General features: G+C 41.3%; 1 protein-coding gene across 2 annotated transcripts; it reads left to right on the top strand.

Annotated features, from left to right (window-relative positions):
• Positions 1 to 959: 959 nt before the first annotated feature.
• Positions 960 to 14,816, top strand: SSR3 (signal sequence receptor subunit 3). Of its 2 annotated transcripts, XM_032485691.1 has the most exons (5): positions 961 to 1,185; positions 2,446 to 2,572; positions 6,871 to 6,969; positions 11,134 to 11,265; positions 12,346 to 14,816. In XM_032485691.1, exons 1-5 carry the CDS (start codon positions 1,053 to 1,055, stop codon positions 12,410 to 12,412), a joined length of 558 nt encoding a protein of 185 aa, XP_032341582.1. In that variant the 5' UTR covers positions 961 to 1,052; the 3' UTR covers positions 12,413 to 14,816. The 2 variants fall into 2 exon arrangements, with proteins under 2 accessions (XP_032341591.1, XP_032341582.1); XM_032485700.1 differs by lacking the exon at positions 6,871 to 6,969 and having other exon boundaries at positions 960 to 1,185.
• Positions 14,817 to 16,002: the final 1,186 nt, after the last annotated feature.

The raw sequence follows: 16,002 nt of genomic DNA on the forward strand, positions 1-16,002 counted from the left end.
GTAGATGAGAGAAGCCTTTGTCAAGAGTGAAGTGGCTGAGCATTATTTTTTGAAGAAAAAGTGATAAATTGATGAGTTAAAAATGTTATCTAGTTGTTTTACTGGGCATACTCAATTTTCTGAGCTTCAGAGGAGGCCTCTCTAGCCAACATATTGTTTTTACTTAGTATTATTTTCTTTAGCATGGCTTTGGAGACCACATTATTTCAACGAAATCTTTAAATAAAAGTGGAGTAATTTGTAAATGTATTGGTCACATGTTAAATAATTTTTGTTCAACAATAAGACCATAAGTTACATCTAAGTAAGAGTGCCTTCTTATTTTTCGTACAAAGTTACCCTGTTATTTTGTTGAAAAGAGCCCACTCCCCGAAGACCAGCATTATTTATTGGTCTTTCACCCTCAAAGCTGTCCCCGTTTTGCATTTTGTGCTGCAAAATGGGGACAATGATGGGCATATCATAGGTTTTTGAGGATCTTTAACGGAATGATGGATGTGTAAAGAAGGGGCTCTACACATATTAGCCATACTTATCTTTCTCCTCTTCCTCTTCCAATGCCCCAGTTCTGGGTACACACAGAGCAGGCTAACCACTCGCTTCTTGAATGAATGACCGTATGACTCGGGGCCAGAAGAGCTTCTTAACTTTGCAACTTCAGTGACTTGGAAAGTAAGAGTCTTATCAGCATCTGTGAAGTGGAATGTCAATAAAGTTTTGTTTATTTTAAAAAAGCACCCAGTAAACTACAAAGCCCAGCTTTCCCCTGGAAACCGACGAGTCACGTGGCCTGCCAGGAACCCGGAGGTCTTGCCGGCTCGCCCAGTCACGCCGGGAAACCTACGTAGCCACGCCGGGAAACCTACGTAGCGGCGCCGGACTGGCCAATCCTGGGGAAGCTTGCTCCGCGCCGCGCGGCGCCGGGTCCCGCCTCCGCGCGCTGCGCTGACGGGTCATTAGCGGATAAGGCGACCGCGGGGGCGGAGCAAGTGGCCTCTGCCCGGCTCTGCGCCCGGCTCGGCCCTCTCTGTTCGCGGCTGTGGCTCTCTACCATGGCTCCCAAAGGCGGCTCCAAGCAGCAGTCCGAGGAGGACCTGCTCCTGCAGGATTTCAGCCGCAACCTGTCGGCCAAGTCATCAGCGCTCTTCTTCGGGAACGCCTTCATCGTGTCCGCCATCCCCATCTGTGAGCGCTTGGAGCGAGGCAGGCGGGGAGGCCGCGGCGGGTCGGGCTGGGCGGGGACGTGGCAGGGCCGCGTGGACCGGGGAGGCGTGAGCCGGGGGCCGCGGCGCGCGGCGCGCGGCCCGCGCCCTCCCCGTCACCAGCTCGCCCCGGACTCGGGGAAGCACGTAGCCTCTGTGGACCTCAGTCCGGGATAGTGGTGGGCGGCATCACAGGAAAGTCACTGTGGCGCATTTTAAAAGTACGCTCGCTGGTTCCGGGGCCCCAGTTCTGGAGACTGAGTTACTCATTCTGGGATGGCGGCCCCGAATCTGTAATAGAGCCCACACCCGGGTTAAGATCTTCTGGTGCTAATAACACATACATATCGCCTGCTATTTGCTTTTTTACCCCCCACGCAACTATCATTTGCTGTTATGAAACCTTAAACTTACTTCATTGCTTATTTTGGAAAAACTCGTTATGAATTAAGGTGGAGACAGGTGCTCATTAACCCTAGCATGGAATTACAAGTGTAACTTGAGGAAAACCGCTTCACACTGAACTTCATTTTCCTAATTTGACCAGAGCGGTTGGGCCAGTGCCAACGGCCCACAGTCTGCCATGTTTAAACTTTTTAATAATCCTGTTAGGGCAATTCTAGAATTCTGACTTGGATGGAAAACCTTTGCAGACTTGGTGGCTAAGGTGGTTTTAGAGCTCAGAGTTCCCGAATGTGAATTTCCTCTTAACTGCATAGCTGCACTGTGGTTGGGCCATCAAATCTAGATGTATTTTTTTTTTTTCGGCCTTATAAACGCAGCGTGCAGTTCGCGTGCTGTGGAGCCTTAGGTTTCACTGGCCGCACTTAGCACAGCCTTGATTTCAGATACCAGCCACGTCAGCATGTCAGCTCTCATTTGGGACCGCACGTGGCGTTTTGGGGTGGACTGTAATTAGCGTCATAGTACCCTGAAGAATGGAATTGGAAGTCCGAATCGTGATTTTGTTGAGCTAGAGTTGTTCCCATTTTAGAAGAAGCAGAAATCTCATCATGGGCTAGTAATAGGAAAGTTAATGTTTTCCAGACGTTCCGAACTGGAAAAACTTGAGACTGACTTTTTACTGGATGTCACAGATCTGCAGTTCCACTTACACTGTATGGGATTCCCTAATCTGGGCTGTATTTTACCAAGTTTAGCTGTAATTAATTCAGCAAGCCTTTGTAACTGGATGGTAATGTTTTGTTCCTTTTTGTACCCTCCCCCCTTTATCTTAATTCAGGGTTATATTGGCGAATATGGCATATGGATCTCGTTCAGTCTGCTGTTCTGTATAGTGTGATGACCCTAGTAAGCACTTACTTGGTAGCCTTTGCATACAAAAATGTGAAATTTGTTCTCAAGCACAAGTAAGTATATTTCTTAAGTGAAAGTTTTTATGTATTGTATTTTTATATGGTAGGATGTCTTCTTAAAGACTATTTGTGTATGTGTTGATTTCAGGGAGCATTTATTTGGGGTATATATGTATGTATATTTTGGGGGGAAGGCATATTAATGGCATGAAGGAGTAGCAACTAACCGAAAAGCAGAGACAGTGCTTCTAACCCTGCTGTGGAAGTGGATATTGAGGGTGAAATTAGAGCACTTATGTACTAGCCTTTGTCATGGGGTTCAGGAAAACAAACCCACCAAGTAAATTAACATTTCAGAAGCCAAATGTTATTCTTCTGGAAAGAATTGTTCTGGGATCTCTATGTAGTATTTTTGGATGTGAAAGAAGTGGTCTTTTTTTCCTTTTATTCAACTCTGATATTTTTAATGGTAATTACATATTCTTGTGAGTATACGAAAATGTAAAAGCTTACAATATTTCCTCTTTTAAGATCACACATATAAAATATATCATTATTTTAAACAATAGCTTTTGGAGAAGAAAACTCCAGCCTCAGCACAGTAAATTTATACATTAATTGTAATCAGTTATCCACTCTGGTTTCATAAAGGTTAAAGTCGGGGAACCATCTGGATGTAAGGAAAGGTGGTAATATTCATTGTTTCATAGTGCCATGGTCCCATGTGAAGCGGGTATAAATTAATGTTCAGTTGGAAAAGGTGCCTTTTGAGGTTGCTTTCAGGCACACTTTGATACTTGATTCAGGATAGCTGGATATTTCTTGGCTTCAGTGGGGCCTTCTTGGTGCTCTGTTTCTTTGGAAGTACTTTCTTAAGGGCAGTTGAAATTTTGCTGAGACTTGAAGTACCAGTGTGCTTTGTGTGCACATTGTCTTTTCATTTCCACACTTCCTACTCTTGGGACAGTCTGTGCTTTGATTTCTGTAGCAGTCTCCATCGAGTGTCTTCAAAACAAAAGCTTAGGGCCCTGCTTGCCATGCATTTGGTAAAGCACATTACTATGCATCATCCATACATCAGCCATATGAGGTGCAGGAATTATTCTTGTTTTATGGATAAAGAACATGTATTCATTCTATCTGCCTTCATCTTATCCTGTCACTCTCCCAACAACTCATCATGGCCTTCTCTTCTCTAAATGCGTTAAAGCCAAATTCGTCCAGGCCCTTGGAATGCAAGTCCTCTGCCTCCTACCAGTTTGGCCCCGTCTTTCAGGATTGTGCCTCAGCTCTTCTGACTCAGCCTTCGGGTCATCCTTTGAACATGACTTGTCCCTTCCCTCATTTAGAATCATCTCCCTTTCTTACCCTTCTTACATGTCTTATTGCAAGACTTAGGAATCTTTTCCAGAGAAATCCTTCCTGTCTTTATTGTTCCTGTTCTGGTGATGAGGAGTAGAAACACCTTGAGATCATCTCCGTTAACAGGGGTTTATTGTAAGGAGGCCAGAAGTTGCCTCAGCAGCTAAAAGGGGCTTCAGGAGCTTCTCCACTGTCGTTCTGGTCCCTTAGGAGTCCAGGTGGTGCGTGACTGTTGCTAGAGCAGCTAAATCCTGGTGGTCTTGGTGGTCTTCCTGCTTGGCAGCCCCTCTTCACCAACTGCCATTCCAGGATTCAGCCTGTCTTGGCCTCTGCTGTCCTGGGCTGTCTGTCTTATGAGGCATGGTCGCCTGTGGGTAGCGAGGCCCTCAGAGGTGGGCATTTTGCATGACCCATCCTCTGTGATCCCCTTGGAACTCAGCCCCTTTGGGACATACCATTTTTCACTCACCTTTTTGGAGTCAAAATCATGTTCTTTTTCCTCATTTCTACTTCCGGCTTCTTGAGGACACTTGCCACATCTTTTGTTTATTTCCCTTACCATAGTTAATGGTGCATTTAATTTAGTTCAGTAAGATTTCAGTGACCTACTGACAATGGATGCTATGAGTGGACTTTTTAGTCATAGTTTTGGTGTAATACTAAGTTACATCATCAAAACTCCTACAGTTTGTCAGTATTATTAAGGCTTCAAGACCCAGCAAGATGCTGAGTGTGGGTAGGTATTGGCAGTAGAGAGAAAATGGCTGCAGAGTCAACAGTCTGGACTCCAGTCCCAGCTCTGCTGCTCTTAAGTGCAGAGCCTTGGGCATGTGTTTTACCTTTTCACATGTCAGATTCCTGAGCTATAAAATGGGGATACCAGTGGTACCTCGTAGGATGTGAGGATTAAACACGATAGATGCGACGTGGTAAGCATGGTGTCTGACACGTAATAAATGTTTGTGTGTAGTACTGGAGAGGTTGGGGGTGAGTGTGTTTTTATTTTTTAAGGTGGCATGATTTTAAAATGTTTGCAAACATTTTTTATTATCTCAGTTGGCTGAGTGCTGGGCCCCTGGAGTGGCCTCTGTCTTGTTTTAGAGCATTCAGCACTGAGAGATGTTTGTTTTCTAAAAGCACTGAGGTGGAGGATAGGGCTTCTTGAGTTGTAATAAGCCCGCAGTGTGGTTGTTAATGCCTCTGTTAGGTGAGTATAGAATTTTAGACCTGGGAGAGAAATTAACTAGTTATCTGATTCAGTCTCTTCAGGAAGATTGTCATGTAGACAGATGATTGACTATTTGTCCTAGAGATGCTTAGAACCAACTCTTTAAAAAATAGCTTATTCCTGGGCCCTGACATTGGGAGAGGTATGTGGGTGTATTTTTTTCCCCACCTCTATTTGGCCAAGAAAGGTTTTTGCTGTAAATCATGTCCATTTCTTACCAATTGGCCAGCTTATGTAAAGTTCAAGAAATACTTAATGAGTGCCTGGGGTCTGCTAGAGGGGTTCAGAGTTGAGAGTCTCTGCCCTGCAGAACAGGGAAAAAGCTCTGAAGTCAACTGAAGATGGACATTACAGTGTCTTAAAGTATCTCTTGAAAAACAGCTGTCTGCCCCCTTAGCTGCCTTTTTCTTTAAATTTCAGAACTTCTTTTCTTTCATTTATTTTTTTAGACAAACTGTATTTTCCTCCTTCCAGTTATCAATTTGTGGAAAAGTACATTAGTTGAAGCTGACTAAAGGTATTCTTTGTAACAATGTCAGTTCTAACTTGACTCTAAAGTGAGAGGTACAGATGGAGACATAGGTAAAACCAGCCCAAATTCGTGCTTAATTTGTATCCCAGAAGCTCACGTGGTTGAAGAAAGGTTGAAAACTTTTTCATTAAATGATCTTGGGCTTTTCAAGAATCCATTCTGATTTTTCCAGTTTTCCTCAGTTCACTGCCCGGAACTAAACATAGCTTAGTAATGAGGGATTGCTTAATTGAACATAGATTGAACAGATTCCTATCTCAGTGTTCCACATCCTATAGCTTTTAATACATCTCAGTGTTATATTGAATATTTTCGTATTGGGACTTTGTAGGTAGTTGTTATGTTTTGCTTGTGATCAGTTATTACTTTCATATTTATGACTAATCAGTTTCTCCTGTATTATGAAGAATAAATCATGTTGAATTTAAGTGTCTCATCTTTGGGAAGCTTTTTGTATTTCATCATGTGTTAAATTTGCTCTTTGACTAGCGATCCCATCTGATAAAACTTACCTTATAGACTTTTTGAGGAGAGTATCATTTTTTTCTTTATCCAACTCATCAGATCTAAAGATTCTGATCTGATTTCTTGAATAACACTTCCAGTCTGTCTCTGGCTGATTCCATGTTATCTTTTGGTGCAACTCTCAAACTAGTGAGTCATTTAACTTAAAGTGGTGTGGTCAGTCCTTGGCCAAGTGGTATTATTATTATTATTTTCTTTTAGTGAAATTTCCCTTTGGAGTAGAGTTAAAAGCATTACTTTAAGATATTACAGCCATTAATTCTCCTTTGTTTTTTAAGCCTAGTTTTCTCTCCTGTTATTTGTTGGAATTGAAATCATGTGTCATTTGCTAATGCCTTATCAAATTTATTTATGGAACAGTTGGATTGTGGGTTAAAACAAAGTAGAGCTATAGTGATTCATAATGAAATTGTGCTAATAGCATTTGACTTTTATTTCCATATTAAATACCTAAACTTTGGAAAGTTCTCCCTCTTAAGCAGAAATCCAGACACATCACTAATAAACCACATCTTGGAACTTTCTTGAACTCCCTCTCTTTTGGCCAGTAGAGTGTAATAAACTTGGAACTTTCTGTCCAGCTTATTTTCTTGAAATGTAAAGTACCATACAGTTGCCAATACAAAATACGAGTACAGAGTGTTTCTGAGAGCGTGTGATGTTCCGTCCTGGAGTGTGTGGAAACCTCTTTTCTTTTCCTTCCAGAGTAGCACAGAAGAGGGAGGATGCCGTTTCCAAAGAAGTGACTCGAAAACTTTCTGAAGCTGATAATAGAAAGATGTCTCGGAAGGAAAAAGATGAAAGGTTTGACTCCCTACCTAAAGTGTTCGTGGTAGTCAAAAGGGGGGTTATTTATGGAAAAGTAAGTTTTGGGTTTCTGCTTAGACAACGTGCGTTTAGAATTGTCTGAGGAAAACAGAAAAGTGTTGGTGTTGTAGCAGTCATGGTAATGGGAATAGTGACAGTTGGCTTCTTGAGTTCTTATCACTGCCGGATGCTTTTCTTTGTGCTGTACCCCGTACATTTCTTCCTCCGAAGAGCCTGATAAGGTAGGTGGTGGTGTTATCTCCACTGCAGACTGAGGAACCTGAGGTACAGAAAGCTTGGGTCCCTTGTCCAGGGCCACAGGTCAGCGTGTGGGAAATCCAGGACAAGAACGGGTCGGCCTGACTTGAGAGCTTGTACTCAGCTGCTCTGCCAGGGTTTAGGAGCCTGCAGAGCTGTGTCCAGTGCTGGCTCCGCCGCTTGACAGCTGTGCGACCTTGAGGGGGATCCCTTGACCTGTCCGGGTCTGAAGAGTTTACATTGTGTTGTGTGTTCCCATTTTGAGGCGGGGGTGTTCCTGCTCCTGAGCCTCCCTCGGGACATCTAGTTCTTGGGTACCTGCAGTGTTTGGGGAAGAGAATTAGGTTTGTTCCCTGTTGCCCAAATCTGGGTCACATTTCTTAGCCCCACCCCCCATTTTTCTTGCCAGCTGCTGCTAGAAGCCTAATGAGCAGTCTAACGTCTGAGTAGAAGTGTCTGAATGATTGAGTAAACTTGTGCTTAGGAGTTGCCAGATGGTTTAATAGAGTCATCAGTCGAGGCTGTTTTCATGGATCTTAGGTTTTAAGATCTACAAGGTGCTTTGTGAAATGGAATTTTTATCCCACTCTGCTCTAGAAAGACTTTGTGGGGTCTTGAAATATTAACTTGAATATGAAGCAAAGCAGTACAATTTTAAAAGATCAGAAACCATTTAAAAGTAAGACAAGGTGGATGAACAAGGACCTCAGAGTTAGTTACAGCAGTTGAGCACCAAACTCAGCTCTGAGCTTCCAAGCGTCAGGGGAAGCATCTGAGGTCAGCCAGCTTTCACTGTCGGATAAGAAGCAGCACGCAAGTCCTTCTGAAAAGAAACTTTCCTGGCGCTGAATCTTGGATGCACTTTATCAAGTGGATCCTTATTTAAGGGACACTGAGTAACTTAATGAACAGTGTCTTCTACAGTGGTTTTGGATAGGCACCAACACATTATTGAAACGATGATCTCCTGTGGATCTTTCATAAAACTGAAGGCACAAATTAAATCATTACAGTGAAGGCCTTTTTTTAGGCAGTGGTTTTAAGGAGCTCTGGCTCTGCATAGCTTTTTTTTTCTTCTTCTTAATGGAGATTGAACCCAGGACCTTGTGCATGCTAAGTATTCATTCTACCACTGAGCTATTTCCCTCCCGCCTCTGCATAGCTTTTTGATTGCAGATTTTTGTGGAGGGGTAGATGTTAGAGAATCTAGAATACTTTCTTTTAGCCTTTTTATTGGATTACAATGTTTATTGTAAATCAGTGGTTCTTAAATTGGAGTGCACATCGTAGTTCCCCATAAAATGCTTATAGCTGTCGCAGGTCTTACAGGTTTGGGGTGATTAATTATATCAGAGATGGCAAATGGGTCTCCCCTGCCCACTGCAGACTTGCCTGACTTGGTACGGCACTTGTTCCTGATCCTGGGATGTGTTTCAGAATCTTTCTCAGCATGGTATTCAGGTAGTCACTCCTAGTGGATCAGAGTTGGAATTGGGGATGAAACCTCTTTGCCATTGGCTGGACCAGATATTTCAAAGTAGGATGAAATGAAAGTTTGATTAATGCATTAAATGTAGAGTGTCAGCGGATTATAAAATTTCTGCTCTTGTCATCAGAAATTTATGCTGTTGTAATTCTCTCTCTAAGGCTGCACTGGATACAGTTGAACCCGGGTCTGTACTCATTACTGATGCTGATAACGTGGACCAAGACTCCCTTTTAGATCTAGCGTTTTTCTCCCTCAAAGGATTAGTTACTTCAGTGAGATTTAAGGCTTATCAGCATCTTTTTGTCCAGATGGGTATCTCTCAAAGTTCTATGTACAATTGTTTGGAATATGGACTACATGCCACTTGGAAACTGCTTTTCCATCCATCCAAGGATGGAAATTAGTAGAGGAGAGTCAGAGAGTCATTAACATTTGTTCCAGGATATGAGTGTTGTTTCTCCTTGACTTACCGACGGTCCCTCATTTAGTATTATCTGATTGTAATAGTTGTTGAATTTCGTTCCAACTTTTCTATTGTAGCAAGTGCTCCTTGGAAAAATGACTCCTTGGGAAGTGCTCTCCCAAATTAGGTTTTCTGCTGGTGAAGCTTTGGCAGAACCATTGCTGATGAGAGCATTTGGGGGTCCTGAACTTTTTTTGAAATAAACCAAGATATGGCTAGACTAGAAAAAGTTCTGAGAGCTGTCCGACAGTCCTGACTGTGTGTACCCTGATGTCACACATGGTCTTTGGGAGCTGGGATAACCTAAAGGATCAAGCCACTTCTTTCATCAGAAATGTCTTGAAGATGGTTCTGATTCAGGGCATGACAGGGAGTTAGGGAGAAGCGCTGTGATGGAGGTGAGATAATTTAATCATCACTGGTAGAGGCATGCTGGTCTAATTAAGGAAGCTGTCTTCCCTGGGCCGTGAGCCAGAGTCTTAAAAACAGAGGCAGTTGTTCTGAGTGTTTTGTAGTATTAAACCGTGTTGGGACTGTGGATCTTTCTGGGTTGGTGTTTCTTTGATTGGTGTTAGAATGGTATAATGTATTAGTTCCAAGCAATATATATTTTTAAAATTTACATTTAAAATTCTCTGAAATCAGAAACTGTTTTATAGTTGATGGCCACATTTAATGTAATGACCTTCGCTTCTCCCAAACTTCACAGTGAATCAAAGATTTATTAAGTTGATATCCATAGAATCAAGGAGATATGGCATGTATGTTAGAGACCACAGATTTCTTCTGATGAAGATAAGGTGCTAATACCTTTCATTTAGCTCCTCTATAGCCACACTTGTTGACTTTGGATTAGAACGTCTGGAGAATAAAACATGGCAGTTATCAATAACATTAGCCATAGTGCTGTCCTTAGGATTAGTTGGGAGTACCATCTGGCCCCAGAGTATTTTTTATGGGTGGGGGAGCATCTGTGGCAATGACTTTCAACCTTTTTGATTACAACCCACTGTAAAAATATACATGTATATATTTTACTGTTTGATCAAATACTCTTTTACATACGCATGTAAATGTTTTACAGACCAATAATTATTATCCTGCTGTGTGTGATGCACTTGATACTTTTCTGTTCTTTCCTATTTCATTTTTTAAAAAGCACTGGTCTCAACCCACTCACTTATTTTTCTTGTGCATTGGAGGCACTCATTTGATTTCATATCCGACTATTACTGTTTTAAAAACTGCTTTAAAAAGTTAATTAACTGAGGAGAATAAAGACTCCCTTATTCACAGGCACTCTGAAACTTCCTGTGGCCTGCATAAAGAGGGAAAAAGAAAAGGTTGATACAGGACTAGTAAATTAATACAATATCATAACGAGTAAAGCAGATTAAATAAAAAGTAAACGGTTTTCACGGAAGTTAAAAAACCCTCCTAACGATCAAGCAGATTCTTTGCTTGAATTAAGTAAAGATGGATAAAGTTAGTTGCAGACAAGTCTGCCTCTGTGATGCCACAGCTAGCTTTGTCCTTGGGCTTGTCTTAAGGCGTAATATTGAAGACCGAAATCTGTAGACTCGATAGTCTCAGCCACGGCAGCGCTGTCAGGCTGCCCGTCATCAGATTTGTTTTTGGTGTGCACCTCGAGAAGAATGCCTGTCTTGGCTGCTGATGAAACCAAGCTAATTGCAATTACTCAGTCCCTTTCTCCAAAGCTCTCACTGCCTGACAAAAAGGCAACACACCCAGCAGTTGTTTTCTTCAGCCTCAATAAAGTGAAATATCTTTTTTAATAGAAAAAAGAGGACAGTGCTGACTGAATTTAATATTAAAAACACATTCTGACCAGAACACTTAAGGAAAAACTAATAATGAGCTATAGCCATGTGTAACTTAGAAATTTTAGTACATATTTAAAAACTGAATTGACTCATTTCTATGTCTACAGAATCTTGTGGAAGAAGAATGAAGTTGCTGACTATGAAGCTACAACATTTTCCATCTTCTATAACAATACTCTGTTCCTGGTCTTGGTCATTGTTGCTTCTTTCTTTATATTGAAGAACTTCAACCCCACAGTGTATCCTTTTGAGTGGATTAGCTTTTCTAGAAGTCTAGAAACAGTACTTCGTTTTGGTTTTGATTTGTCTGAGTATTTTAACGGTAAGAAAAACTGCACAGGGAGTCGGTCCCTTAAAAAGCACAGTGACCTTAGGCAAGTTTCTGGACATTTAAAATAAGGGCTTTTGGTTTGATTTGAAGTTCTTTTAAGTTTATACATTATGACTTCATGGTAAATAACGAGTAGTACAAAGCAGTCTTACACATATGATTGTGTATACCTGCCTAGTTAAAAAAAGTTCTAAGGAGCCAAAGCAAACTTGCCTTCTTTGATGGCTCCTGGCATAAGTCCTGTGTCTGCTGGTATTTGGGGGCTTTAGGGTTGGTTGGAAAGCCAGTGTAGTTAAATTGGCACATCTCATAATAGCTTAACAGTGTTTCAACTACTCTTAAATTGAGCTTTTGGGCAAGAATGTATCTTCTCTTGTTAAGGTAATTTATTAAAGGTGTTATCCAAGAATGTGCAGCCAAACTTTTAACAGTTGGAGATTTTGATGTAATAACGTGTCAGACACCCTCTAATATGTATCTTCTGGGAATACTGGGGTGGTTTGCCCCAAACAGTCCAGTCCTGAGGCTGAGAGTGGCTGCAGACTTGCAGAACCTCCTTGCTGTTACAGGCCAGCTGTAGCCCAAACACTGATGGACAGGGGAGACTTATTTTCCCTTCGCTCCTGAGGTGGGGGTGGGCTGGGGGTGGGGGTTGGGAAATCAGGTCTCCTCTTCCTCCCCTCGTTCTTTGATCAGCTCTTTTCCTGAAGGTTAGAATGCAATTCAGATGTTTGCTTTGTGGTCATGTGTTCTAGGTTTCTGTTTCAAGTGTTTTCTTTTTAAAATTGGAACACATGTCCTGTGAATGTTCTTCATTCTTTATAGTCTTCTCTCTTGTAAATTGTATTTGCAGACAATGGGACTCCACATTGTTGTCATACAGGGTGTCAGGAGGGAAACAGTACGTTTCAAAGAGATGGATTCTTTTTGTTTTGTTGGAAATCCAATTTGGAGTTCTTGATTTTTCCTTAACATTGAATTCTTACAGAAACTACATTTTGTCCATAAGTGCTTCCTCAGGCCTCATCGCCCTCCTGTCTACTGGCTCCAAGTAGACCGTGTCTGCTTCACAACCCCCCCGCCCTGGCTTTGTATCTATGGGTGGCCTGTGGTGTACGGAAAAGTAACAGGGTGGTCAGGGTGGGAGACACACAGGATGTTTTTATAAGTCTGGAGTTTGAGGGTTTGAAAAACCTAACAAAATGTAATTCAGTATTTGTTTATTGGCTATTTTTTTTTTTTTGACAGATTGTTGAAATTAAATGAATTGAAAGGGAAATTCAGAGTACCAGGACGTTTACTAAAGGCAAAAAGTGTTGCAATGTGTTATAATCACAAGAGGAGAAAATAACTTGTTTCCTTGATTTGTCAGAGGTCACAGTAACCTGGACTGAGCTGTTATTATTTATAATAGTAGCAAGAAGTTAATAACTGGTTCTGTGTGTTCCAAGCACAATATTACAAGTTTTTTTGAACCATAAATGCCAGGATGAATCCTCTCCGTCTGAGGGATTAAACAAAAGCTTCATGTTTGCAAGTCTCGGAACTTGTGATTTGAAAAAGCTCAAAAACATGGTTTCTCCATCTTGGGGAAGAGAAACTTAGGGAAAAGTTGTTCTTTTTTTTAAATGAAGAAAGGCAGCCAAAGTAATGACCTAAAAATAGTGCTCAGGCATGTGAGAGTTGTCCTTTGGTGTTAAAGCACACACTGTTCAGCTCTGTAGCTTTGGCCCTGGGAGTGTCTGGGGAGGTTAGCCTGACCCTATCATGTTGGTTTGACCTGTTAAGAGAATGGAATCATTGTTTTCCTTGACCAGGGTCTCACATCATTGGAGGAATGTTCAATGAGAACCTCTTTCCTGAATATTGATGTGTAAAAGACCAAAGTTATTTTTGTGATCTTAGTTCTGGAACTCTTAGGAACTCTCCAAGGAATTACAGTGGTTTTAGCACTGGTCAGCATTTTTCCGAGGACTTTCATAAATTTGACTGAAGTCCCTAGACTCCCATCAATAGTGAACAAAATACTGACCTCTTCAGTCTTTGTGGGTCCAGCCAAGAGCAGGCCCTTGGCATTGTCTAACCAGTGTGTTTACAGATAATTATTTTTTCTGTATGCCATGATTTGAACAAGTTTGGGAAGCTCCTCTTGAACCTGTATCACTTAGGAGGTTATAGACCCACAGCTGATACTCCTTTTAGCTTTTGACCACATCTAGTAATTTTCCACAAGCAGTACCTCAAAGGAAATACATTCCTAATTACTAATCGTAACTTGAATTTTTTTGGCTTCCACATCTAAATTTAAGATGAATGTCGCAAGTAATATTTGTCGTTTATAACTTTATAGAAAGGTATTCATCAGGAGTTCATCTTCCACTTCCATGTTGTTGGATGTTTTGAGAGGTCACATCAAGAACCTGGAAGGAGGACAGGCCAGAAGTACATTTGCACAGTGACCCAGATCATCATTGTCTTCAGCTGAGGATTAGAGCTCATCATTGCTTCTAGAAGTTTGCAATTCTTTACTTTTCTCTGGTACATTATTATCTGTGTGCCAGCACTTGGTAATCGAGTGAATGCGAAAGTCAGAAGAGATACACTGCAACATAGTGTAGCACATAAATTTATTTTTATTATGTTTTAACTTTTTTCTCCATTGATTAGTAGCTGGTCAGTGGTTTGATGGCATGGAGTTTGTGTACCAGATGCATTTGCGTATTTGACAAATGACTATTTGACAAACCATCAGTGTCTTCTGTTTCTTACTAGAGCTGGGCCAAGTAATTTTTTACCTGTAATCTTTAAATTGCAGGTAAAAAATTGCCACTAGATGGCGGTGCCTGTACAGATGGGGGTAAAAAAATGCCACCATACTTATTATGATCCAGTATACCTGAGGTGGGCTGGTGAAGTAGGGGCATCAGCTTCCTATTTTTAATAGAGTGTCTCTTGAAATAGAAAGTTGAATAATTTTGTAGAAAAGTAAGGAAGCAAAGTTTGGTTTGGGTCCTGAATTTTTCTTACAGGTTCTTTGGTTTTTAATCCTGATAATGGTTTCTCATTTTCTACACTGTTAGATGAATTTCTGTGCGAAAGTTTGAGACATATACTTATAGTTCTGCAGTTTTAATTAAGGATTTACTGAACCAGCGCTTTGCTCTTTGGAATTGCAGACCCCTTCCCCCAGCATGTTCCCCATCATGTAGAAAGGCTGTGTGGCACACAGAATTATGATGTGCTGGATCTGGTTTAGTTAGTAAAAGCTTCCTGGAGAGTTTTTATCTTAAAAATACCCTGTAGCCAACAACAGTAAAATAAAAGGGGTTCTGCTATAATTGGGATTCAGAGTGATTGAATTCTTGTTTTTACACCCCTTGATAAGCGTTGGAACATTTTACATTTCCCTATTTCTAGTTTCCTTGTTTATAACTTAATAAAAATTTTGGGTTGAAATTATTCTTCGATTGAAAAGTTTACTGGTTGACCTATCTGGTGTATTATTCTAACTTGGATAGAATAATTTGAAACAAGGTTTGAAGTTAACTAAAATGCAGAGGTTGGATTTATACCCAGAATTCTTATGAAAGGTCTTGCTTGTTAAGTATCATTAAGCTTTGCTTTGTAGAACTTCTATTTTCCCTAGACTTCTTTATAAGAACCATGTGATTAAGTACGTCATCTTTAGTACATAATTTCACGTTAACCATCATTTGTTTCCCACACATGTAAATGCACATTTTTGTAGTTACTGATCAGATGTTTGTGTGGCAACGACAGGCTGATGCAGCTGTGTTACAGAGCAGAACGCTAGGCCTCTGCCAGTGTGCCTGCTATGCTGTCCTGCCCACCCAGTGTGTGTTTTCAGTGTGCCTGCCAGCCACTGCCTTTTCTGGAGACACAAAGGAAAGCTGTACGTAGACGTGTGCATACAGAGAGAACCAGCCTACAGGTAGGTCTGTTCAGGCCGTAAGGGGGTTATCTCCCACCTCCTTGGACTCCTAGTCGTTGAAGACTAGAGGGTCTTCTGAGTGATTTTGACTTTCATGGAGGTGGTTAGAGATGAACTTCTCATTTGCCTTTTGTTGCATTTCTCTGACCTTTCCTCCTGAATTTGGATTCATATCCAAGCTTTTTTAACTTAAAAAAATCACAAACACTTAAACTTTTTCATAAAACTTTAAAGCTAAAGAAGAAACCATCCCTCAAAGAGCACTGGACTGGAACACCAAGGACTTGGGTTCTAGGCCTGGTTCTGCCATCAATTGTCAGTGTGAGTTTGGGCGAGTCCTTTCATCTCAAGTTTGGTTTCGTCATTTGCAATAAGGGGTGGCATCAAAGGTGGCTTAAGGCCCCCGGAAGCCCTGACATCTATCTAGTGACCCTTGGCGCACACTATGGATGAAGATGAAGTGACAGTTCTTAAAGTGGGAAGCCAGGCCCAGAGCTTCTAGTTTTCATTTCCCTTGGCTGAGGCATCAGTATGTGGCTGGCTGCCACCCAGGTTACCCTTTGGAATGGTATGTTCTCTGCCAAAGAATTCTTTCCGGAAAAGGAGAGAAATTGAGAGTACATGGAAATTTTTCTTGAGGATATAACTGAAATGTATTAGTCTAGTATATTTACCATGACAGATGATGTATAT

This window comes from Camelus ferus, chromosome 1 (genome assembly GCF_009834535.1).
Source record: "Camelus ferus isolate YT-003-E chromosome 1, BCGSAC_Cfer_1.0, whole genome shotgun sequence".
Taxonomy (NCBI): domain Eukaryota; kingdom Metazoa; phylum Chordata; class Mammalia; order Artiodactyla; family Camelidae; genus Camelus; species Camelus ferus.

Coding starts and splice junctions, on each gene's coding strand:
- SSR3 (XM_032485691.1), top strand. CDS start 1,053: ATGGCTCCCAAAGGCGGCTCCAAGCAGCAGTCCGAGGAGGACCTGCTC. Junction 1,186..2,445: donor CGTGTCCGCCATCCCCATCT/GTGAGCGCTTGG, acceptor ATCTTAATTCAG/GGTTATATTGGCGAATATGG. Junction 6,970..11,133: donor CGGAAGGAAAAAGATGAAAG/GTTTGACTCCCT, acceptor CTATGTCTACAG/AATCTTGTGGAAGAAGAATG.